Raw genomic sequence first — 24,162 nt, 5'->3', positions numbered from 1 at the left:
CAGAGAAACTATGTCTTGAAAAAACAAACAAATAACATTTATAATGAGAGTGCATATGCATGTGCGTGTGTGTTCATGCCACCACACATGTGATGTGGAGGCCAGAGGACTACTTGTAGGAGTCAGTTCTCTCCTTCTACCACATGGATCTTCTATGTGACAGACTTTCTAGAGCATATCTCTCTCTCTCTCTCTCTCTCTCTCTCTCTCTCTCTCTCTCTCTCTCTCTCTCTCTCTCTCTCTCCCACCCCCACCAATCCCCACCAACCCCCACCAACCCCCACCAACCCCCACCAACCCCCACCAACCCCCGCCCCCTAAAGAAACAATTCCTCCAATATCCAATTTGGTGAGCAAATAAGTTTGTTTTTTTTTTGTTTTGTTTTGTTTTGGTTTGGTTTTTTCCCCCCGAGACAGGGTTTCTCTGTGTAGCCCTGGCTGTCCTGAAACTCACTCTGTAGACCAGGCTGGCCTCGAACTCAGAAATCTGCCTGCCTCTGCCTCCCAAGGTGCTGGGATTACAGGCGTGTGCCACCACATCCGGCAAGTTTTTTTTTTTTTTTTTTTAATTGTGGCCACTATCAGGAGTGTGGGTGAAGGGTCACTTACAAGGAGTACCTTACCGATAACTTAAAACCAGCTTCCTCGCCATAAAACCCACAGCTTCCTGGGTGCGGGCTCCAGAGGTGCAGCCCTCAGCGCTCTGCACAGCGGCAGGCAGCTCACAGTCTGAATCCCCTTTCCTTCTGCACTCCTGCCTGCTCAGAGTCCCCCCCTCCCAGCCCTGTTCACTCCCGGTTGTGCTATTGGGGAGAGCCGGCAGGATTGCTCCAAGTTCTTAAGGCTCTAGTCCTCTGTAGCTGGGTAAGATAGGTCCATCTCAGTATTTGTTTTCCCAGACATGTGACTTGTTTATCTCCTGTTCGCCATCCTGGACTCATCCTTCCCTCCTGGAGGAAATGTTTCAATTCCCAAGGAACAAGTCATAGGGTGGATCTCTGGGATTGAACTCAGAGTGTCAGGCTTGGGGTGCCCTGACTAACTAAGACAGCTATCTCATCAGTCCTATGGACAAATTCAATGAATATTTATTGAGACCTCGGTAGGCACTGAATTCAACGATCAATATTTCTATCACTAAAGAAATAGTAGGTTTGGAGTTTGGTGATACTTTGGGTTTGCTTTTTTCTTTAGTTGGCTGGTTGGCTTTATTTATTAGTTGTTACTTTTGAAGTTTTTAAAAGATTTGTATACATGTTTATGAGTGTGTGTTTGCTCTCAGAGACCATAAAAGGGTGTTGGATCCTTCAGAGCTGAAGTTATAGGCAGTTACATGATACCTGGTTCATTATGTGGGTGCTGGAATCTCAATTCTGGGTTCTCACGTTTGCACAAATGTTTGGGGGCTGGAGTGCTGTTTCAGCGGTTAAGTGCACTGACTGTTCCTCTAAAGGACGGGGCGTCAATTCCTAGCTATCTATAGGGTAACTCCTGGGGGATCTGGTGCCCTCTTATGACCTTCTCAGACACCAGGCATGCCCAGCCAAAACACTCATAACACATCATAAATGAACAGCAATAACAACGAAAAGAACAAAGCATTCTTAATAGCTGAGCCATCTCACCAGCCTCTGTTTTCTAATTATTTGAGACAAGGTTATGCTATATAGCACAGGCAGCACTGGAACTCTGGATGTAGCCTCCCTGATCTGGACTTTGAGCTTACATTATTCCTACCTTAGCCCAAGTGCTACAATTACAGGAGCACCACCACAGGGGAGCACCACCACAGGGGAGCATCACCATACTCCACTTGAGAAATAGAGGTTTTGTGTAGGAAGATGAGTGAATTTAATTTTTGAATTTGAATAACATTACTTTTTAAATTTTTATTTATTCAACACCTGTTTCAGACAACAGCTTGGGAGAGTTGGGCTTCTCTTTCTGCGATGTGGTGGATCCTGAAATCAGACTCAGAACATCAGTCAGGCTTTGCAGCAGTGCTGGCCCACCTAGCTGCCTTTTTTGTTTGTTTATTGAAAACAGATTCTTGTTATATAGTATACTTTGCTTTGTAGACCAGGCCGGCTCAAACTATTGATGATCCTCCTTGCTTTTCTTCTCATGCCAATGTTAGAATAAAGATATTATAGGACTATCATACTTTTAAAAAATAAAAGGACAAGAGGCTGGAATTTATTTATTTTTATTTGGGGGGGGGGGGCTTTTTGGATTTGGTATTTTTTGAGACAGCGTTTCTCTGTGTAGCCCTGGCTGTCCTGGAACTCACTCTGTAGACCAGGCTGGCCTCGAACTCAGAAATCCGCCTGCCTCTGCCTCCCAGAGTGCTGGGATTACAGGCGTGCGCCACCACCGCCCAGCTACACATCCTTATTTTTATTTAGCATAAGTCTGTGAGATTTCTTTGTATTTCTGCATTTCTGTCACTTGTCTTTGATATATCTAGCTTTGTCTGTATTTCCCATATTGCTCTTAGGTAAATTAGAATTTTTGGCTGTAAAGCATTTAGCTGTAAACATCCCTGCATTGCTATGATCTTTTCTTTGGAATAGTTTCCTTATGACAGAACTCCCGGGGGTAGGATAACAATATTTCCTAATATGTGGCTTGAGTTGCTCCACTGAAGTGTCATTGTATATTTTAAAAGCATTTCCTTTATCTCTTGGTTTGTGGTTTGTCCCACAGTGGCTTGCCAAATGGCAGCTGCTCTGTCATCTTTCTACTATTTATTTCCCACTCATATCTCACCCTGCTAAATTAATTTGCTATATGCATCTTTGAAATAGTTATTTTGTTATAATTCACAACCTTGAGATCCCAGTCACCCTTTATAACAGATTGGGTTTTACCAGGAATGTATGGAATTTAAATTATTTGCAGAAGTTGAAGATGATTTTAGTAGCAAACCAAATTGCATAACTCTACAAGATCATATATTTCTATTACATTACAGAGCTTACTTTTAAATTATGATATCAAATCAGTTTCCAAAGAGACATGCTGACAACATATTTTATTCATCATTGAAAATAGTTACATAGTTAATTGGCTGACCTAGGCATCTCTCTCTCTCTCTCTCTCTCTCTCTCTCTCTGTGTGTGTGTGTGTGTGTGTGTGTGTGTGTGTTTAATCCTAAATGTTTAAGTAACATTGCTCTAAGTGTCTGTAGATGCTTATACTTAAGATGCTCTTTTGAAGTCCAGTATAGCTCCAGAACTTTCAAGAAAATGTATGAAGATCCCATAAGATTGTTAAGTAGGTAAAAGAAAGCACCACCTGTTCAAGCTTCATTACAGATCATCAAAACAATAGCAATACTGTTATTAGGACTAATAACAATACATTTTAAAGAAGGGTGTAACGATTTTGAGCCCTTGTCTGCAGGGCACAGCAAAATAATCAACTTAAGAGGGACCACACAAAGGCATAAAGGATATAATGTATCTTATAAGGAGACTTTCTTTGTTAAACTGGAGAAAATGCTACTTATCAGATAAGGCAGAAAGTTTTTTAAAAGTTTAGTTCTTTTGCTGTGTGTAGCCCAGAGCAGCCTGGCATTCTGATTCTCCTGCAAAAGCCTCCAGAGTGCTGGAATTGAGGGGGACACATTTGTTGCTCTCCCTCTTCCCCTTCCTTCCTTCCTCTTTTTTATTAGTAAGTAAAAAGTGCTCTCATAGTTTTGATTTATTACTCCCAAATAACTCACGATGTGCTTATTGATATTCCATTTAACATATCTTCTTGAGAAAAACACATTTTGTTGAAATTTTTACACTCTCCCTTCCCTGTTTTTGAACAGATTACCTCACTGGAACTCACTATATAGTCAAACAAGGCTCCTGTCCTGGCCTCCCAAATGCTCCGATTATCAATATGAGCTCATTTTAAAAATGAGTTGTCTTTTGATTGATTGATTGATTGATTGATTAACTGATGTTTTTAGTTTTTTTGAGACAGGGTTTCTCTGTGTAGTCCTGGATGTCCTGGAACTCATTGTGTAGACTAGGCTGGCCTTGAAATCAGAGATTCACCTGCCTACACAACCTGAGTGCTGAGATTGAAGTCATGCACTACCACCACCTAGTCAAGTTGTCTTTTAAAATATTGCATTATGACTTTTTTCTTGAGATAAAAGTTTGCTGTGTAGCTCACGCTATCCTCAAATTTGCTATGTAGTCCCGGCTGGTCTTGAACTTGAGATTCTCTTCTGCTTCATCCTAGAGAGTTCTGTAATTACAGGTGCATTCTACCACATAGGCTTATTTCTGTGTGTATTCTAGGTACTACACCCATAACTATTACAGGATCTGTCTGTCTATCTGTCTGTCTGTCTGTCTGTCTATGGTTCGTACACATTCTTTGGTTTTTCCTTTTGAAAGATCTTTGTGTATGTATGTGCAGGTATGTGTGTTCGTATGTATGAGGTATACACTCATACTCAGGGAGGTGAGAGTTCAACTCAGCTGTTATTCCTTCAGAACTGCCCATCTTATTGTTTGAGACATGGCCTCTTAATACGATCTAAGGCCAGCTGTTGTAGCTAGGCTGGTTACCAGAACATCCCAGGGATTGCCTCTCCAATGTCAGCATTACAAGGACATTGTACCACAGTGGCTTTTTATATAAGTGCTGGGGATACAGTAAAGGTCCCCATGCTTGCATGACAACTTGACCAACTGATAAATGCATTTACTGCTTCGGCCTACAGAAAAGTTCATTACAAAAGACACTTGGTAGTTCTTAATCTGAATGGTAGGTACAGAGCTGCACTTTTTTTGTGTATGTGTTTTAGAGACAGGGTTTCTCTGTGTAGCCCTGGCTGTCCTGGAACTCACTCTGTAGACCAGGCTGGCCTCGAACTCAGCAATCTGCCTGCCTCTGCCTCCTAAGTGCTGGGATTAAAGGCGTGCGCCACCACTGCCCGGCATAGATGCACATTTTATCACTAAACAAATAGTTTATATTCACTCAAATCTATTCATGTATATATTTCATGTATATATTTGACAGTACTGTTTGCTAAGTACTCCAGTCTATTTCTATACTTACTTTCAGAGACATTTGTAGAATGAATGGTCTCTAGTTACTACTTCATCCTGCTACAATAATGTCTATTTAGGCTTTTTACTACAACTTCATCATCTCTTCTGAAGTGCCAACACTATTGGGTCTCTGCCCCATGCTAAGTCTTCCATGGAAGTAGGGTCACTTGGTACCCCACTTTGTGGCTTACATAAATGGCCCCTCGGCCAAACTAGAACCTTAAGCCAAGTTTTTAAACTCTCACTAGATTAGTTAATTCCAGTGTTTTTCCCCAATCCAGTTTCCTGTTTCTTCACACCACACCAATCTCGTAGCCTTGTTATTCCTGGCTGCTCTCCTATCACTCCTGAGGCTAGTTATTAGATCTAGTGATTCATACATTAAATACCTTTTATTTCCACGAATGGTCACCATTCTATTTTAATCCATTACCACAGGGTGCTGCAGTTATTAATAGTCCTTCTCGTCCATTTCATTTCCGTACCATGGTGACATGACAACCAACGTGTTAAAAAGTGGTGGGAGATAAGAGTTTGGTAAACATGGACGACTAAGTGGAAAAGGTAGGTAAGGGGCTGCCATCCGGACAATGAAGACCTGAACGGTTCCCTGAGTTCTTCACTGTTGTTAGAGAAGGTAAAAACTGTCAAGATAGGAGGACTTAAACTAACGTAGTGAGTTTGCTCTCACAAACAAATCGCCGTAAAGTGATGTGTCCTATGCGAAGTGAGCCTTGCCCACACTTAACCTAAGCACTGTCACCCGGCTGGCGGATCTCAGTATGTCCTCCCGGGTCGCTCTAGCTGCCGTCTCTATGGTTCGGGGACGCGCTGGGTCGCGGCAGGCCCGGCCCCGCCGGTGCGCGTGCGCGATCCCAGCGCGTGCCCGGCCTCCGGCAACTGCCCCAGCCTCCGGGTGGGAGGGGTGGGTCTGGGAACGTTGCGGCGGCCGTGGCCGCGAACCCTGCACGCAGGGCAGTCCTCCGCCGCCGCCTCAGATGATGGGTCCCGAGGATGCCGGAGCCTGCTCGGGAAGGAACGCCGAGCTGCTCCCGGTCCCGGGGCCCATGGGTCAGGACGGGAAGACCGTCCCGGCCACCGGCGGCTTTAGCGGAGGCGCTGTCGCCGCGGAGCCGCCGGGGGAGGCTGGCGAGGAGGAGGCACCGCCGCCGCCGCAGCTCCTGCAGCGGTACCTCGCGGCGGCCGCGGGCCCGCTGAAGCCCGGGCTCGGCGGGGCGGAGGCGGCAGCAGTCCCCGCGGCGCGCGGCTCGGGCATGACCAACGGAGACTCGGGCTTTCTGCTGCGCCAGGACCGTCGCGGCCCAGAGGAGGCGCGTCGCCGCCGAACCTGCGGCCGTCCCTGCCCGGTGGAGCCCGCGGACGAGGGCGTGGACGGTGCGGGTGGCCTGGACGACTGGGCCGCGCCGCTCGAGGACCCGCTGCGGAGCTGCTGCCTGGCGGCCGGGGACACGGACGACCCGGGCCCCACAGCCGCCACCTCTGCCGGGAGGGCCGTCGGGAGCGCGGAGCCCAGCCTCGGCCTCCCCGACGCCCGCTTCGGCTCTCGGAACACGTTCGAGGTGAGCCGCCGTCAGAGCGCCGGCGACCTCCTGCCCTCGGCGGGGCCGTCCGCACCTTTGCCTGCGGCAGAGCAGGGTCCCGGGGGCACCACGGCTCGGGCTCGACGGAGCGGTGGCTTCGCGGATTTCTTCGCCAGGTATCGCACTGGCCGCGTGGGGGGCTTGGGCGGGGCAGGGAACGGGAACGTCGGGACTCAGCTTTGATCTGTCGCTAGGGAAGGAGGACCGGATGGCTTTGTGAGCTCCGGGCGGGCCGGGAGCCAGTCTTGGTATTACTCCGTCCCCAGGAAGCGTTGTGCTTCCAGGTCTGACTAGCCTCCTAATGCTATACATTCATTTTCTTCATCTGGAACATCAGATGCCCTATTATTTTTGTAATTGTATTACTAGGATTTGGACTGGGTGGGAGGCAGTGTATTCCTACAGGTGTGGAGTAGAAGTCTGCGAAGTTTATTCGCTTGGATTCTAAGCCCGTTCCCCATTAGTTTGGGGATTCGAGATTTTTTTCTTTTTCTTTCTTTTTCTTTTTCTTTTTTGTTCTTTTTGGTTTTTCAAGACAGGGTTTCTCTGTGTAGCCCTGGCTGTTCTGAAACTCACTCTGTAGACCAGTCTGGCCTCGAACTCAGAAATCCGCCTGCCTCTGCCTCCCAAGTGCTGGGATTAAAGACGTGTGCCACCACTATCCGGCTCGAGATTTTTTTTTTTTTTAAACTTAACTACACACTTACTTTGTGTTGAAGTGTGTGTGTGTGTGTGTGGGCGTGTGTGTGGGCGTGCCCACACGCATATGTATCCTTGTGTGGAAATCAATCTATCTTTAGGCTCTTCCTCTCTCATTCTCTGGATACGGGGATTCAACTCAAGTCTAGTGGAAAATGCCTTTATATATTGAGCTATTTTGAGGGCTTAGCTTGGGAATTCTTAAATTCAGAAATGATTCTTTTTCTTTTCCTTTTTTGATTTTTTTTGTGGGTTGGTCTCGAACTCACAGAGATCCGCTTCTTTCTGCCTCTCAAGTGCTGATATTAAAGGTATATGCCGCCATGCTGGGCTTAGAAATGATTATTTTTCATAGTATTTGTTTCAATTGCTTTTACTAAAACTCATTCCTTGTCAGGAGTACACACTTTTTAATATCAGTACTGCTATAGAAGGATGAGACAGGAAGATTGCTATGAGTTCGGGGGGGGGGGGGGCAGCCTGGTCAACATAGCTGTTAGTAAGCAGATCTTCTAGTAGATCAGCCAGGGTTACATAGCAAGATCTTGTCTTTAGACAAAGCAAAACAAAACGAAACAGCCAGGCAGTTTAGTGCTTAGAATCAGATCCCAGCCATACTATAGCACTCTAGGAAATTAAGAAATCCCTCTTCTTCTTAGATAGGCCTTATCACTCTTCATCAGCTTCACAAATCACCCAACCCCATTGTTAATTGAAACCAGGGACACAAGGCAAGTAGCTTACCTCTGGAGTTACATCCTCAGCAACTTCGAACTTGGTGTGGAGTGTGTGTGAGTGTGTGTGTAAAACTTCGTGTGGAGAGAGAGAGAGTGTGTGTTGGTGAGATTTGATTCACTTTCATGTGAGTTTTTAATGTTTGGGAGCATGTATTTAGTGGGTATGGATTGATGGACCACTGTAAATATCTGGACAGACTTCATTCTCCCCCATAGCCCATCAAGAAGGTCCCGCTGGCGTTACAACCCCCTCCCACCCTATATCAGTCGGGATTTTCCTCAGCTCCTCTCCATTGATGGTAACTTTAATTTTTAGTGATGTTTTATCTGTGATTTACCATTCTTGAAGTTAGATTATGATGTTGGACTTTGCAGATTACAGATTGAGGCTTTTCTGGTTTAATAGGAGTAGGGAGGGAAGTCTTGGCAGAACACTGCACATTCCTGAAAAGCAATTGTCTTGTCTGGTAGATTTTGACTCAAGGTTTTTGTTGTTGTTGGCTTATCTTGAAGCAAATAAAACATCTCCAACTTGTAAAATCTTATCTTTCATAGTGTTTTTCTGTGTTTATTTATTTCAGAGATTTTAAAACTATAACCTGAAGTAATAGAAACACTTTCTTTTAATACAGCATTGTAGCCTCGGTGTGCCTTGATGTGCCCAAGTAGCTGACCAAGATGGACCTTTCTATCTTGTCACTGCTTTCTAGGATTGTAGGCTTTGTCAACCAGTCTCATGTATACTGTGCTGGGAATCAAATTCAGAGCCTCATACACACAAGGCAAGCCCCTTTACAAGCTGAGCTATAGTCCCCAGTGTTTCTGGTTTTGAAAGTTACACAGTTGTGTGCCTATTTGTACACAGTGAGGTACATTTTATATTGTAGTAGGTCTTTCTTATTTGTCTTCCTATTTTAGTATTTACTACTTTTCCTGCTTATATAAATTTATAAATATAACATTTCTTAAATCAAGAACAGAAAAATCCTAATTTTGTATTAGATTATGGGGTTAAACAAATAGATCTCAAACTTTTGATTTTCCTGCCTTGGTCTCTTGAGTACTTGGATTACAGGTATGAACTACTTGCAAACATATTTTTAAATCTTTCAGTGACAGTATTATACAGGGCCTCAGAGTGACTTAAGTGTATGTGCTTTGACACCTTGTAGCATTTTGCTGAAGTCTATCTATCTTGGTCAGGTGTCAGGTGGCTTGAGATTTGAAAGGGCTTTGGAGATCACCAACCCAACCAGTGTACCCCCCAAGTGCTTGCTTGGTGCCAAGCATTGAGAATAGACAAGATTTAGACTATATTGTCTCTGACTTGGCTAGTAGAGGAAAACAGATGCATAGATTTATACTGCAATTTGTGAACAAATCTATATTAGCTTTTATCCTGTTAGCTGCAGGCAGAAGTTTTCATTAAATTTCGAACTTTGTTTAACTTTTCACATAACTAGATTTTGTTTATAAGACTATATTATTCATATATTAGAGAATTGGGTGCTTCTTTTCAGCTGTGTGTGTACATGTGTGTGGCATGTTTGTCTTTGCATGTTCACATGTGTGTGAACTGTCTTCCTCAGTCACTCTCTACCTCAATATACCAAGGTAAGGTCTCGTAGCCGAGCCCAGCGTTCACTCACACGGCTAGTCTGACAAGCTAGCCTGATTTGGGAGTTCCCTCTCTCAGCTTCCCAATTGTGGGGATTGCAGGAGGGCTGCCACGCCTATGCAGCCGTTATGTGTGTTCCTGGGTATGAGTTCATGTCCTCACACTTATGGGGAGTGCTTTTTCTGGCTGAGCCATCTTCCTGTCCCAGATAACTGGGTTTCAGTAATAACAAACAAATCCCGAAAATGTTGGTACTTAAAAGCTAATTTCTTTTTTTAAGTTTCTAAAGTTTTTACATTAATTAATTGAGTGATCAAGGGTGCATGTGGGTATACGGTTGCCAAGACAAGGTTCTAGACACCATGGCTTCCTTTGTTGTAGATAGAGCAAAATGAGGAACATTTTTTCCCCCTTGGTATTTAGCCAAAACCTTAGCTGCATTTTGACCATCTTAAAGGCAGGCACTGTGACATTCATCTCTGAGTGTGCAGCATCTAACGCTGGTATGAATAGCCCATTCAAATTGGGTTAAACTGGCCACTCTCATGTCTCCTCTTTACTGTTTTCTGAAGCGTGTAATTGTGACCAAATTTTCAATCCTTAGAATAATCAGTAAGTACCCATAGCTCTAGCAACTCAAAAATTATTGTTGTTATTATTATTGTGTTTGTATAGTTGTCAGCTGCAGTTCCTGCTGAGGGTTACCTTTGGAATAATCTTGTTTCTAAATGGATTCTTATTCTTTGGAATAATAATCAGCTTGCTCCTACTCCGTTCTCTAGATGAAGAGGCTCACTATTTAAAGAAGGCTGCTCAGCTGGCTAGCGGTAACAGGGTTAGAGATCTGGGTTTCTCATCGCCAGGCTCTCTTGGCATTGAGTTGCTGCCTGTTGGGCAGTGTTCTGTCCTGCCTGTTCATGGTGGTGTGAGTATGCTTGGCCCAGGGGTGGCACTGTTAGCAGGTGTGGCCTTGTAGGACAAAGAGTGTCACTGGTCACTGGAGGAGTGAGCTTTGAGACCCTCCTCCTAGCTGCCTAATGTCAGTTTTTTCCTGACTGACTGCCTTGGAGCAAGATGTAGAACTCTCAGTCTGCCTGGATGCTGCCATGCTTTCTGCCTCGATAATAATGGACCGAACCTCTGAATCTGTAAGCCAGCTCCAGGTTATAAGAGTTGCCTTGGAAAGGAGGAGTGGCCCCTGGTTCTGGAAAGACTCAGTGAAGCAGTATTCGGCAAAACCAGAACGGGGAAGTGGGAAGGGGTGGGTGGGAGGACAGGGGAAGAGAAGGGGGCTTACGGGACTTTCGGGGAGTAGGGGGCTAGAAAAGGGGAAATCATTTGAAATGTAAATAAATTATATCGAATAAAAAAAAAAAGAGTTGCCTTGGTCACGGCATTTCAACCCCTAAGACTCTTCATTCTCTGTTTCTCTTTTTTCGCTCTTACTTTTTCCCATAACAAGACTAAAATCTGTAACAAGTGTTTCAAAAGTAGCTTCATGATGGGCATGCCACTTGTCCCAGTACTGGGGAAACTGAGGTAGGGTTGCTGTGAATTAGAGGCCAACTTGATACCGACTGAGACCTAATTCAAAAAAGCAAAACAAGCAAAAAAATCTTTATTCTTGTTTTTATTCAATGGTGGGAAGAATTTTATGGCAATTTGTATATTAAGCCACTACTACTCTGTGTACATCAGCTCAGCAGTAAAACTATTTTTTTTTCATTTTAAAAATAATTAATTTTGATATAGGGTCTTAGGTTGCTTTGGAAATTAATGTATAAATGAGGATGACCTCAAATAATTCATTTATTTCTATAAAGTGAATTATTTATTCTAGCTAGCCTATATGAAAGACACAAATATTGGTATTTTATTTTCAAGCCATAAGCCTGGATTGGGCAGGTTTCAAGCTATTCTAATTTACATCCACGCATATGTCCCTTGTTGCTTGCTGTTTGAGTCTCCTCTGGGCGGCCGTTTGTTCTCTCAGCTTGTCCTCAGGACACACTTTACCTGGCCATGGTACTTGGTCCATCTCCTCTCATCATGGCCTTCTCTCTGTCTCCTTTCTTCTTCTCCCCCTGGTCTCTCCTGAGGCCCTTCACTTGTTCCTCAAGTTCTGCCTTTCTCTTTCTACTGCCCAATCACAGGCTCTAACATTTTATAAACCAATTAACTTTAATTAGGGGAGCAAGGTTTACACAGCAAAGGCCAGTGTACTTGAGAATTCTCTCACCTGTGGGCAACCAGATCTTGGGGTTCAGAATTTAACTTTTGTATACATAGTATCAGACCAACCTCCAATATCTGGTCCCCTTACTTCTACTTCCTAAGAGGCTATACCACCAGGGCTAGTGTTTGTTTGTTATTGTCTAACTACCCACCCACCCCATCCATCCATCCATCCATCCATCCATCCATCCATCCATCCATCCATCCATTGCAGGGTCTCACTCTGTAGTTCATAGTGTACTAGAACTCAGTATGTAGCCAAGGCTGGCCTTGAACTCATAGGTAAACCTCCTGTTTCAGCTTCCCAAGTTATTGAGATTATAGACATGAGCCACAGTGACAATCTTAAAGGAATGAAAACCTTATTTAGTGTCAACTGGGCTTTGTTCTTCAAAGATCTCAAGAATCCATGTCCCATTTACCCTTCTTCACCTTTCTCTTTTTTAATGTTTTTAAAAAAGGTTTATTTTGTTTTATGTATCTGAGTGTTTTTCCTGCATAGAAGTATGTGTGCCACATGGGTACCATGTACCCCGTGGGTGCCTTGTACCTATAGAAGTCAGAAGGCAGCGAATGGCTGATTCTGTGGAATTGGAGTTATAGATAGTTAAGCTATCACGTGAGTTCTGGGAACCTGAGTCTGCTGTGAGAATTCTGGGGGCTAGAGAAATGGTTCAGTGGTTAAAGCACTGGTTGACCTTTTAGAGGATCTAGGTTCGATTCCTAGCACCCACATTTATGTCACAATTATGTCCAATTTCAGGGGATCCAACAGTCTGCTCTGGCCTCTGCAGGCACCAAGTGTAAGTATGGTTCATGGTGCATGTCTATACGTGTAGGCATAACACTTTTGTACATAAAAGTATGGTTCATGATGCATGTCTGTACGTGTAGGCATAACACTTTTGTACATAAAAGTAAAAAAACAGAGACAGAGCCATCAGGTGCTCGCAATTGCTGAGCCATCTCTTTAGCCCCCATTTTCTGTTTCTTAAAAATTAAATAACTTTAAGCTATTTTGTTGTGGGTATTTCAAACACTTTCTTGCTTTCAAACACAAATGGCTTCATTTTACACATATAGTTATAGACCTCAAATATTTACTAAATATTATAGATGTGAACTGAGTTAAAATGGATCTGAAAAATGCTGTTTTTGTTTTTGTTTTTTCCAGACAGGGTTTCTCTCTGTAGCCCTGGCTGTCCTGGAACTTACTGTGAACTAACAGAGATCCACTTGCCTCTGTCCATGAACATTGGCAATAAAGGTGTGCACCATCATTGTCTAGCTTGATTTTTTTTTCTCCATTTTTAAAATGAGGCTGCCAGAGATATGCTAAGAACTACTCCCTTTGGCTGTAAGATCTCTGTTGAAGATGTGAAATTTTTGTTTTGTAATGCCTATCTCAGCATAATCATGTTAAACACCAGCTATCTCTGTTCTGTTTCTTAGATGTAGGTAGTATAAACCAGTATCTGCTTGTGTAGCCTAAGTTGGCCTCAAACTGCAGATCTTCTCTAGCACTGAAATTATAGACTTTTGCTACCTTCTTCTCTCTTTAGATCTTTTTTTCTACAGTAATTTCTTTGGAGGATATGTATGTTATAGAGAAATGAAGGTTAGATTTTTAAAAATTGAAGAAGGAACTAAAAAGAACGTTGGGAAAGATTAAAATATTTTTAAACTTTTTTTAGGAACATATTAATATAGAAAGGTAAAACCAAATTTTTTAGCTTAATTGTAAAATTAAGCTAAATTTTTAACTTGGCTTACTTACACTTTTGATACTGTGTTGTCATGGGAAGTTTTAGGGAAAAAGCAGAAACATTTGGAAACTTTGAGGCAGGGCATCTGTTACCATCTCTAATATATTCAGAAAGGCAAAGAGAAGTCTTTTCTGAGGCTGCTGTTCCTCCCAGGTTCTCAGCAACTCTGTCATCTCCATGAAAAGCCTCCCAGATGGTGCTGGAGGGGAGCTGCTTGAGGGGCACTGCTGAGATTCTTTTTCTTTTTCTGTGTGGGTGAGTGAGTAGAGGGGTGTGTGTGTGTGTGTGTGTGTGTGTGTGTGTGTGTGTGTGTGGTGTTAATTCATTTGCTAATGCTCTTGCTTATGGAGGCCAGGAGGTTGGTATCAGATGTCTTCTTATCATTATTATTATTATTATTATTATTATTATTATTATTATGATTTTCTTTGTTTAAGACAGGGTCTCAGGGTCACTCTTGGGTAGGCTGGATGGCTGGAGAGTCATAGTCTATCTCTGCTCGCTGAGGCCCATCACTGGGAGGCCGGTATCTGAGCTTAGGTCCTGTGCTTGGCCATAGTTCATTGACTTTCTGTCATCACTGACTGACTTTTAAAAAAAAAACAAAACCAAAACCAAGCTATTTATTTTGTGTCTGTGTTCATGTGAATGCCATGGTGGTCAGAAGATAGCTTTTTAGACTGAGTCTTCTCTTAGCTCCTGAGTGGTTCTTAAGTTTTAAAGTTACTTGTAGGGAGAGTTATCAAGAGTGAATTGTTTCGTTTCTAAGTGAAGATTTCTGGATTCAGTAGAGTGTAGAAGGAATCTTCCCAGAATCTGAATTTTAGCAAACTTGTAACCATAGCCCCCACTCTTCTGATCATGGTGGTTCTTGGCCAGTAATCGCTGCAAAGCTAATGCTTCACTTCGTTGACTGATGGCCTGGTCTCCCTGGGTGGTAACTGAATGTAAATACAGCACACAGCTCAGGGTAATTCTTTGATTTAAACCTTAGTCTGATCTGCTTACTGTAATAAACAACGAGCAGTAGAGAACAGACGAAGAAATCCAAAATACAGCATTTTACAAGCTTGAAAATTCATGTCTGCTTAGTTAATCTCAGCTTTCTTTTAATTAATGGGAAGAGTCTGTTATTTATGCTGCTTAGACTGTGCTTGTCTGTTTTAAGAAAAGCTCTTAGCTTGTAAAATCTTCCCGGGCTCCCTGAAGCAGTAGCAGTCTGCACTGTTTTTACAGAGTACCGAGAAGCGTGCTCCTGTCCCCCCTGCACAGACCACGGCTGAAGCCACTGAAATGTGCTGCGTCAGCCTTTCTTGAACTCATTTTTGTGGCTAAGAGGGGGAAACCCATGTGACTGTCTGGTTTTTCAGCAAACTCTTTCCTGCAATTAAGAGAAGTTTACCTTAGGCAACCAAGCTAGCTACTTTAGAGTGAATTTGATAAGCATGTGTTTAACTTACCCCTGAATTTGGTTTTTTTCAATTCCTTTTTAATTTGAATTTCATGTTGGGTATTTTTTGTTCTAAAAAATATTTCTAACTGCTTTTCCCTAACCCACATAGATTACAACATTTTAAATTTGGAACTGAACAATGTAGTTTTTAAAAATTTATTTATTCACTTTACATCATAATATCAGCTCCTCCTCTCCTCCTAGTCTCCCCCTCTTGCAGCTCCTTTCCCCATCCCTCCTTCTCATCTGAGGAGGAGGCCCCTGTATCACCCGTACCCCCATTCCTCTCCCAGCACCCCACACATATCAGTCACTGCAGGACTCGGCACATCCTCCCTCACTGAGACCAGACAAGGCCGCCCAGTCAGGGGAACAGGATCTAAGGCAGGAAGCAAATGTAGGGACAGCTCCACTCCAGTTGTCAGTTACCTGAATGAACGTGATAGTTTTAAATCAAATTATTTCCCTCCCTTCCTCCCTCTTCCTTTCTCCATCTCCCTACCTTAACCTCACCCCCATCCCAAGACAGGATTTTCTTGTGTAGTCCTGGCTGTCCTGGGACTAATGGTGTGCAGCACTACAATAGCAGTTTAGGCTTTACAGGCTGCATTGGGTAAATCTGGGGATTGAAAGGTGCATGTATGAGGGTTAGAGAGATGGCTCACCCGGTGAGAGCTGTTTGCTGTTTCTGCAAGGGACTTGGATTTGGTTCCCAGTACCCACATGGTGACTCACAATTGTCTGTAACCTCAGTCAGGGGATTTCAGGCTCTATTCTGCCCCCTGGAGGCACTAAGCACACGCATGTTGCACATATACACATGCAGGCAAGACACTCACACACAGAAAGTAAAAATAAATCTTTTTATTTGTGTGCTGGTGAGATGGCTCAGTGGTTAAGAACTGACTGCTCAGGTTCTAAGTTCAATTCCCAGCAACCACATGGTAGCTCATGACCATCTATGAAGGGATCTGATGCCATCTTCTGGCGTGTACGTGTACAGGCAGATAGAGCACTCCTACATTTAAAATAAGTTATAAATAAGTAAATAAAGGTTTAAATAAAAAGTACATATTTGAAAAATTAATTGAAAAATTAAGACACCGAAGTGTGACACAAACTTTTGTAGTCCCTGCACTTAGAGAAGGACAGAAGCAGGAGGACCAAGAGTTCAAGGTTAGCTTTAGCTACAAAGCAAGTTCAAAGCCAGCCAGTGCTACAGGAGACCCTGTCTCCAAAGCAAACAAACAAAAGTAAAATAAATGTAATAGTTTTACACAACATATTCATTCTTATTTGAGTTCTAGAACTAAAAAAGGAATATTTCTCTTACTAACTCTATCAAATGGTGTTTAAACCTCTGTCACTCATGAGGAAAAAAAATCATTGTTTATTATCAAAAACATGCTGTGGAGAAATTTAATTCCAAAGTAGTTACAAAACTTTGAAATATGTAAGGTTTACATCTTAACAGTTTCTATATTCTGTTTTTCACTGTAGTGATCTTTTAAAATAGTACCAATAGAGAGTTCCACTGAAGAATGAAATTTAAGTTGCTCTTTTTACTTTCTTGGTTCACTAGCTTCCTACCTCTGTTAAAAGTTTGTGCTGTGTGCATGAACTCTAGGACAGGCCATAAAGCATATGTGGAGGTTGGAGGACACCATGGGCAAGTTAGTTCTCTCACGCCATCGTCTGCGCCTGGAGATCACGCTAAAGTCATCAGGCTTGGTAGTGAGCGCCCTTACCCCACGAAGTGACTTTTGGTGTTTTGGTTTGTTTGTTTGTTTGTTTGTTTGTTTTTAGATAAGTTCTCCAACTCACAGAGATCCATTTGCCTCTGCCTGCTTGTGTTAGGTTTAAGGGCCTGCACCAGCACACCTGGCCCCAATTGACTTTTTACTCTATCAGTCTTACTAAGAATTAAAGAGACAGCTAATGTTGGAAAATAAGGGATTTGCTATTCAGAACTGGGTATTAATTCCACAATTTTTTTCCTTTTTTTCTTTTATTGGATATTTTCTTTACTTATATTTCAAATGTTATCCCCTTTCCCACTCTCCTCTCCAGAAACCCTCTATCCCATCCCCCTCCACCTGCTTCTATGAGGGTGCTTCCCCACCCATCCACCCACTCCCTCCTCCCCACCCTGGCATTCCCCTACGCTGGGGCATTGAGCCTTCACAGGACCAATGGTCTCTCCTCCCAATGATGTCCTATAAGGCCATCCTCTCCTACATATGCAGCTGGCGCCATGGGTCCCTTCGTGTGTACTCTTTGGTTGGTGGTTTAGACCCTGGGAGCTCTGGGGTGTGTGGTTGGTTGATATTGTTGTTCTTCCATGGGGTTTCTATCTAAAGATGGATGATATTTTTGTCATTATTGTACAAGATTAACCAGCATAATAATTAAACATACACTTGGAGGATGGTCCCTGTCTTTGTAATGTAATTCCTAAAGCACAAAGATCTGGTCAGGAATACTACTTAGGGATTGCTTTTCAAAACTGGCACATCTGGGTTTGGTAGTGGTCCCCTTAGTGCCATCTATTTGGGAGGCTGAGGCAGGAAGATCTCTAAATTGGCCCAAGGACACAGTAAGTGCTTGTCTCAATCAGAATGACCAAAAATGAAGCAAAAAGTAAAGCCAGTACTGTCTTGTAGCTCCAGTAACTCAGAACTGTCCTGTGTGAAGGGTAGCTGTTTATAACATGCTGTGGGTCAAGTGACAGCCACTCACTTATTTCAGTAAGGAGCTCAGAATTTTTTGTTCTTATTAAGATCATTGAAACATTGTCTGGCAATTCAGTTGTTTGTTTCATAGAAGCACACCACCATATAGGAAATACAAGATATCTTTGGTTATAGTTGGAATTTCACACATGAGCAAAATATCACTGAAACCCAGCATTACCAACAACAGCAGAGGTTGGGGGTATATTTTTTGACGGTATACTGATAACTGTTACCCCATTTGATTTGTTTTATTTTTTTGTTTTTTGTTTTTTTCGAGACTGGGTTTCTCTGTGTAGCCCTGATTGTCCTGGAACTCACTCTGTAGACCAGGCTGACCTCGAACTCAGAAATCTGCCTGCCTCTGCCTCCCAAGTGCTGGGACTAAAGGTGTGCGCCACTACTGCCCGGAACTTACCCCATTTGAAATGTTTCAACATGAGTTCAGTTTCTCAAGGCAGCCTGCTAAAGGTATCATTACAATGTTCTTTATGCTGAGCACAATATCATAGTTTTGATATGCCTTCTAGAACCACAAAAAATAAGTCAGTTATTTGTAGGACTTGTTTGTTTGGATGAAATGGTATCTAGCCAAATAGTCCAGGCTAGCTTAGAACTTCCACCACTTGAGTACTGAGATTTTAGATATGCCCTACCATGCCTAACCAACACCCATAGTCCTTATGAGCTGATGTACAATTGTCTTATTGTTTATTACTACATTAGGAAAATAGATAAAACATTTTATTTAAAAACTTTTTAGTCTCATCACTAGGAGGCAGAGGCAGGCAGAGCTCTGTGAGTTCAAGGGCAGCCTGGTCTACAAGGCAAGTTCCAGGACAGCCAGAGCTACACAAACGCAGTCTCAAAAAACAATGAATAAATACTTAAGGGTAGGGCTGGGGAGATGGTTCAGTTGGTAAGGTGCTTGCTACTCAAGCACGCTGAGTTCTGATAGCCAGTACCCATATAAACCTCAGTACTGTGGGAGGCAGACGTAGATAGATCCCTGGGATTCTCTGGTTAGCCAGCCTAGTGGAATTGGTCATGTCTCAGTGCAGTACGAGACCCTGTGTCAAGAATATTGTGGAGAGCGACTGAGGAAGAAATCCAGCACCAGTCTCTGTTTTTATATAACACACACAATCCAACAACAAGACAATGATATCCTATAAAATCAGTATTTAAAATATTCTCCGATTAGTGTTATAAAAGAGGCTGTAACAGCTTCAAGGCACCAGAGATTAACTTTGGAGTAAGAAGTGAGGAAATTCTTCGCGAAGAGCAAGCTTGACTTTTTGCTAGATGACGAGGACTGGATTGGAATAAAGCTGTCAGCGATGCAGACACAGAGCAGCGGGTACAGATTTAGACATGGATGGTTCAACGCTCCTTGTTTTGTACAGCACAATACTCATCTGTGAAAACCAGAACCACACGGGTGGGAACTAAATTTATATGACCAAGGAGCTTGACTCTTCCATGAGGGTGAGTAGTGCATGGGTCTGCTTTTCCTCAGTCTTGGGATCAGTGCAGGCTCTCCTGCATGCCAGCAACTGTTCTCACAGCTAAAATGCATTTCTAACCTTCATTTATCTTAAGGTAGGTTCTCAGTAATTTGTCCAGACTAGCTCTGAACCCATCAGTCCTCCTTCCGGTCCTCCTACCTTACCTCCTCAGTTTCTGGAATTACAGGCCTGGATTGCTAGGCTGTGCCTCCAGAGATCAAAGTCAGCTTTATTAGTGGCTAATAATTTTGAGTTGGGAAGAACGGGTCTCATGTAGCTCAGCTGCTTCGTCTTGCTGCTGAGGACATGTTGACCTTTTGTGGCCTCTTCCTCAGCACTCAGAATACAGCCGTGTACTAGCACATGGGTTTCCTATGTCACTGAGGCTCAGCCCTGTGCTTCATGTGAGCATTCTACCAACTAAGCCAGAGGCCTAGGATCCTCTTTTTTAAAAACAACAACAAAACAAACAAAAGCTAAACATGCTTAGGAATGTGTTTCAGAATAGTAACTTGTAGCAGTGTGGCAGATATTTTGGGACTTGAGAAACTATGGACTAGAGACAGCTATAGTATGGAGAGGTGCTTTTTGGTATTACTAAAGTGTAGTATAGGTTAATATAAGTAATAGTAAGACTTTCAGTTTTTGTCAGATGGGATAGCTAATAAAGTGGGACATGCATTTATGTCATTGGACTTTAATGAAACTTTGTAAAGATAAACTTTGAAAGCCAACTTAACTTTTGAGGAAAGTGAAATGACAGGAAATGACTTGTGTGGCAAGTTAGACCTTAACTGTATTTTGTAAGGAATTCCTTGGGCTAAGGGAGAGTCGGAGAAGTCATTGGGCTGTTGCAGTGGATGGGAAAGGAAACAGCTGCGAAATGCCAAGGGTGCAGAGTTGTCTGCACATCAGCCCGTCCCTTCTGTAGGCTGCTTCATAACTAGACTGGGGTAGTTACAACAGCTAACCTATTTTGAGAATTCATGAGCTAAAGTCAGTGTTGAAATTTACAAACACAATTACTTGTATATATGTCTCTGTTAAGTTCTAAACTGCCTGAAATTAAGAACTGTGTTTTTTTAAATTTTTTCCTCTATACATAGACATAGACGATTGAGTTAAACCTTTTAAGCCATGGGAATCAGAAGAGGTAGCTCAGCAGTTCAGAGTGCTTGCTTGCTGCTCTTGTAGGGCCAGCCTGAGGCCTGTTCTCAGCTCCCACAGGCATCTCACAAGCATCTGTAGCTCTAGTTCCAGACGGTCTGATGCCTTCTTCCGGCCTTTGTGAGCACCAGACATTCAGCATGGTGCACAGACTTACATGCAGGCAAAACATCCATACACATTAAATACATCAGAGTCTCTCTTGGTGTCTGTATCTGTCTCTCTGTGCCTTTGTTTCTCTGTCTCTGTCCTGGCTAGGTTTATGCCATCCTGACACAAGCAAGAGTCATTTGAGAGATGGGAACCTCAATTGAGAAAATGGCTCCCTAAAAATTGGCTGCAGGCAAATCTGTAGAGCATTTTATTAATTAGTGATTGATGTTGGCAGACCTTTGTGGGTGGGACTACCCTGGGCTGGGGGTCCTAGGTTCTATAAGAAAGCAGGCTGAACAAGCCACAGAGAGTAAGGCACAGAGAAAGCAAGACATGGAGCCAGTAAGCAGCACTCTTCTGTAATGCCCGCATTGGCTGCTGACTGCAGGTTCTTGCTCTGTTTGAGTTCTGACCCTGACTTCACTTGACAATGCCTAGAGATGTGGAAGTGTAAGACAAATAAACCCTTCATTGCTTTAGTTGTGGTGGTTCATTGCACCAATGATAACCCTAACAGTCTCAATGTTTGCCTCTCTGTCCCCCACCCTACCCTAGACAGATGGCCAGCAATTAAAAGAGCATTGGCTGTTCTTCCAGGGAATCTGGATCTACTCCTAGTATCCACTTAGCCCCTCCCAACTACTGCTCCAGTCCCACAAGAGCTGATGCACTCTTCTGGCCTCGCTGGGTTCCAGATACAACGAAGATTCACTGTCGCACATGTAGACAAGACAACTAGACACATTACAAAAAATTTTTAAAGAAAAAGAACATAGGTTAAAGGTGACTTTCTAATGTGAACACAACTGAGCTTTATTCTAGAAAGTGAAGAAAATAATTTTTCCTTTTGAACTGTTTATTTGTTTTTCTTTTGATTTTTTTTTTTTTTTGAGACAGAGTTATTCTGTATAACCTCATCTGTCCTGAAACTTGCTCTGTAGACCAGGCTGGCTTTGAACTCAGAGCCACCTGCCTCTGCTTCCCAAGTGCTGGGATTAAAGGTGTTTGCCACCATTCAACCCCCCCCCCTTTTGAAATATATAAATGAGGACATTTTAGCAATGTGTAGGATGGAAAAAATGGGGAATGAAGTGAGTGTCTAGCATCTTGATAGTTGGATGGAACACAGGAGCAAGATTAGTGTAATTTGAAACAAACTTTCACAAGTGCTTATTAGGTGTGATCATGGCAAGTGACAGAATCACAGTCATCAGTGTCTTTGGAAAGTGGTGAGGTCATTGAGTATGAGACTTAGAGGAAACTACAGTTAGCTGCCTGAGAAAGATGCTTTTAAGTGCACTATTGCTTCAAAGTATGCATTTCATTTGAGAATGCTTGTGGCCTTCCACATTTGTGTAAGCACACTGACTATGGAGGTATCTTACCTGTGTTTATTCACTGTACATAGTGGTGGATTTCATAAGGACACTGTCTTCCAAGTCTAGTGTATTTATCCTCTCCCCTGCATCCTTTCCTTCATTCAGCCTTGAGAAGAACTTTATGTCTATTTGTGTCTTTGTATACTGGAAAAGAACAGAGTTTTAGATACAGTGGAGTTGGAGTTAGAGGCAGTTGTAAGCTGCCCAATGTGAGCTGGGAATTTGAGTCTTCTGGAAGAGCAGGAAGCACTGCCAAACTCTGAGCCATCTTTCCAGTCCCACTTACGAAAAACTTTTGCCTTGGCTACAGTATAAGGTCTCTACAGTATAAGGGCTCTACAGTGCTTACTTTTTTTTTTTTTCCACGCAAGGTATTGGAATTCTGTACACCTGGCTGACCTTGAACTCAGCGATTTATCGATTTATCCATTCGTCTTTGCCTCCTGAGTGGTAGGATTAAAGGCATGCATTCCCAGGCCCAGCTAAAAATTTTTTTTCTGTTTTTTGGAGACAAGGTTTCTCTGTGTAGCCCTGGCTGTCTGGAACTTACTCTGTAGACCAAGCTGGCCTCGAACTCAGAAATCTGCCTGCCTCTGGCTCCCAAGTGCTGGGATTAAAGGCTTGCACCACCACTGTCCTGTTAAAATTCTTAAAACAAAACAAAACTACAAAAGAACCTGACTTTGTAACCTAAACTGTCCTGAAACTCCTTCTTTAGCCTGGAGGAGCTTCAGTCTCACAATGATCATCCTTATCAGCTTCCTAAGTGATAAGGTCTCCAGCTGGAGCCCTCACACCAGCTTTAAAATACCTTAAAAGTGGCAGTGTTGCTGTCGGTTGTGGTTGGTTGGTTGCTTCTAGAGACAGGTTCTCAGGTATTCCACATAGCCAGGCGGACCTCACATCCCTCTAAGGAAGGGAATGATCTTGAAATCAGCCCCCTCCTGTCTCCATTTCCCTCATGCTTGGATTATAGGTGTGTGCCATTATGTCTGACTGTAATTTCCGTTCTTTGACAAAGAATAAGGGATGACTTTTTCTTCTTTTTTAGTGGTTCCAGTCTCTGAACATACTTTGGGTGGTTAAGTAGTGTGTATTAAAAAAATTCTTTATTCTTTTTCTATTTTTTATAGTGCCAAAGATCTAGACACAGCCTGGAAAAGAAAAATATTAGAATTTTTTTTAAAAGTTTCTTGCAGAAAAGTTGTGTGTGTGTGTGTGTGTGTGTGTGTGTATGTAGGTCACTGAAAGTTTTTTTCAAATGAAAAATAATTGAGCCTTGGAAAGAATGTAAGCAATCTTTGTGCCAGATTTTTAATCCAAAATACTGCAGGACAGCCAGTGTACTGGACTTTAACGAGACAGGCTTCAGGCTTCTGGGAATCAGTTATGTAGTTTCTCTAACATATTTATTTTGGCTTTCTAGTCTTCAGGGAAATTTAGGAGCAAAGTTCAGGAAGTTGATGTATTCTTAGCAGATCAGCTTCTTCTGGAATAAATTTGAAGATCAAGTTATGATTTCTTTGAAGTAGGGTCTCTGCCTGGCTTGGAACTAACTGTGTTAGAGCATGCACGCCTTTGCCTCCAGTATGCTGAGATTAAAGGCATGTGCCCCACAACTGGTCATGATTTCTGATCTTTTAAACCCGTGTGTCCTCCGCCCCCCCCCTCCTGTCAAGTGAGCCCCTGAATATGATGTGAGATAGATGTTAATATAGATGCAAAATAACCCTAAGACAAGGATATAAAATCATGAGAGATTTATCAATTTTGGCTCAGATATTTATGCCTAAAGTAAGAGGCAGTAAAAGAGTAGCCTGTGCTGTATAGTGCCAATGACTGGCTTTGGCATTCACGTGGTGGGTAAACTGAGACAGGCAGCTGTTGAGGGGTCAGTGCTTAGAGCCACTGAAGTGGGGTAGAGGTGGATCCAGATACCTACAGGGGCTGCTGTCAATGGCAGCCAGAGATGCAGAGTCCTATAATTTCATACACACAAATATGTACATACATGCATACATATATACATGCATACACACATATATACATAC

General features: G+C 42.9%; 1 protein-coding gene across 3 annotated transcripts in view; it reads left to right on the top strand.

The window, feature by feature from the left end:
• Window positions 1–5,937: 5,937 nt before the first annotated feature.
• Tbc1d12 (TBC1 domain family member 12) overlaps window positions 5,938–24,162 on the top strand; it is an 87,701-nt gene continuing 69,476 nt past the window's right edge. For 2 of the 3 annotated variants that reach the window (XM_052186428.1, XM_052186435.1), the window contains exon 1: window positions 5,938–6,780. In XM_052186428.1, the coding sequence (XP_052042388.1) occupies window positions 6,062–6,780 (719 nt within the window). In that variant the 5' untranslated portion in view covers window positions 5,938–6,061. The remainder of the gene's footprint in view (window positions 6,781–24,162) is intronic. The other variant, XM_052186419.1, reaches the window with a different exon arrangement.

The sequence above is a fragment of the Apodemus sylvaticus genome, chromosome 1 (genome assembly GCF_947179515.1).
Source record: "Apodemus sylvaticus chromosome 1, mApoSyl1.1, whole genome shotgun sequence".
NCBI lineage: Eukaryota > Metazoa > Chordata > Mammalia > Rodentia > Muridae > Apodemus > Apodemus sylvaticus.
This window is presented reverse-complemented; position numbering and strand designations above follow the sequence as displayed.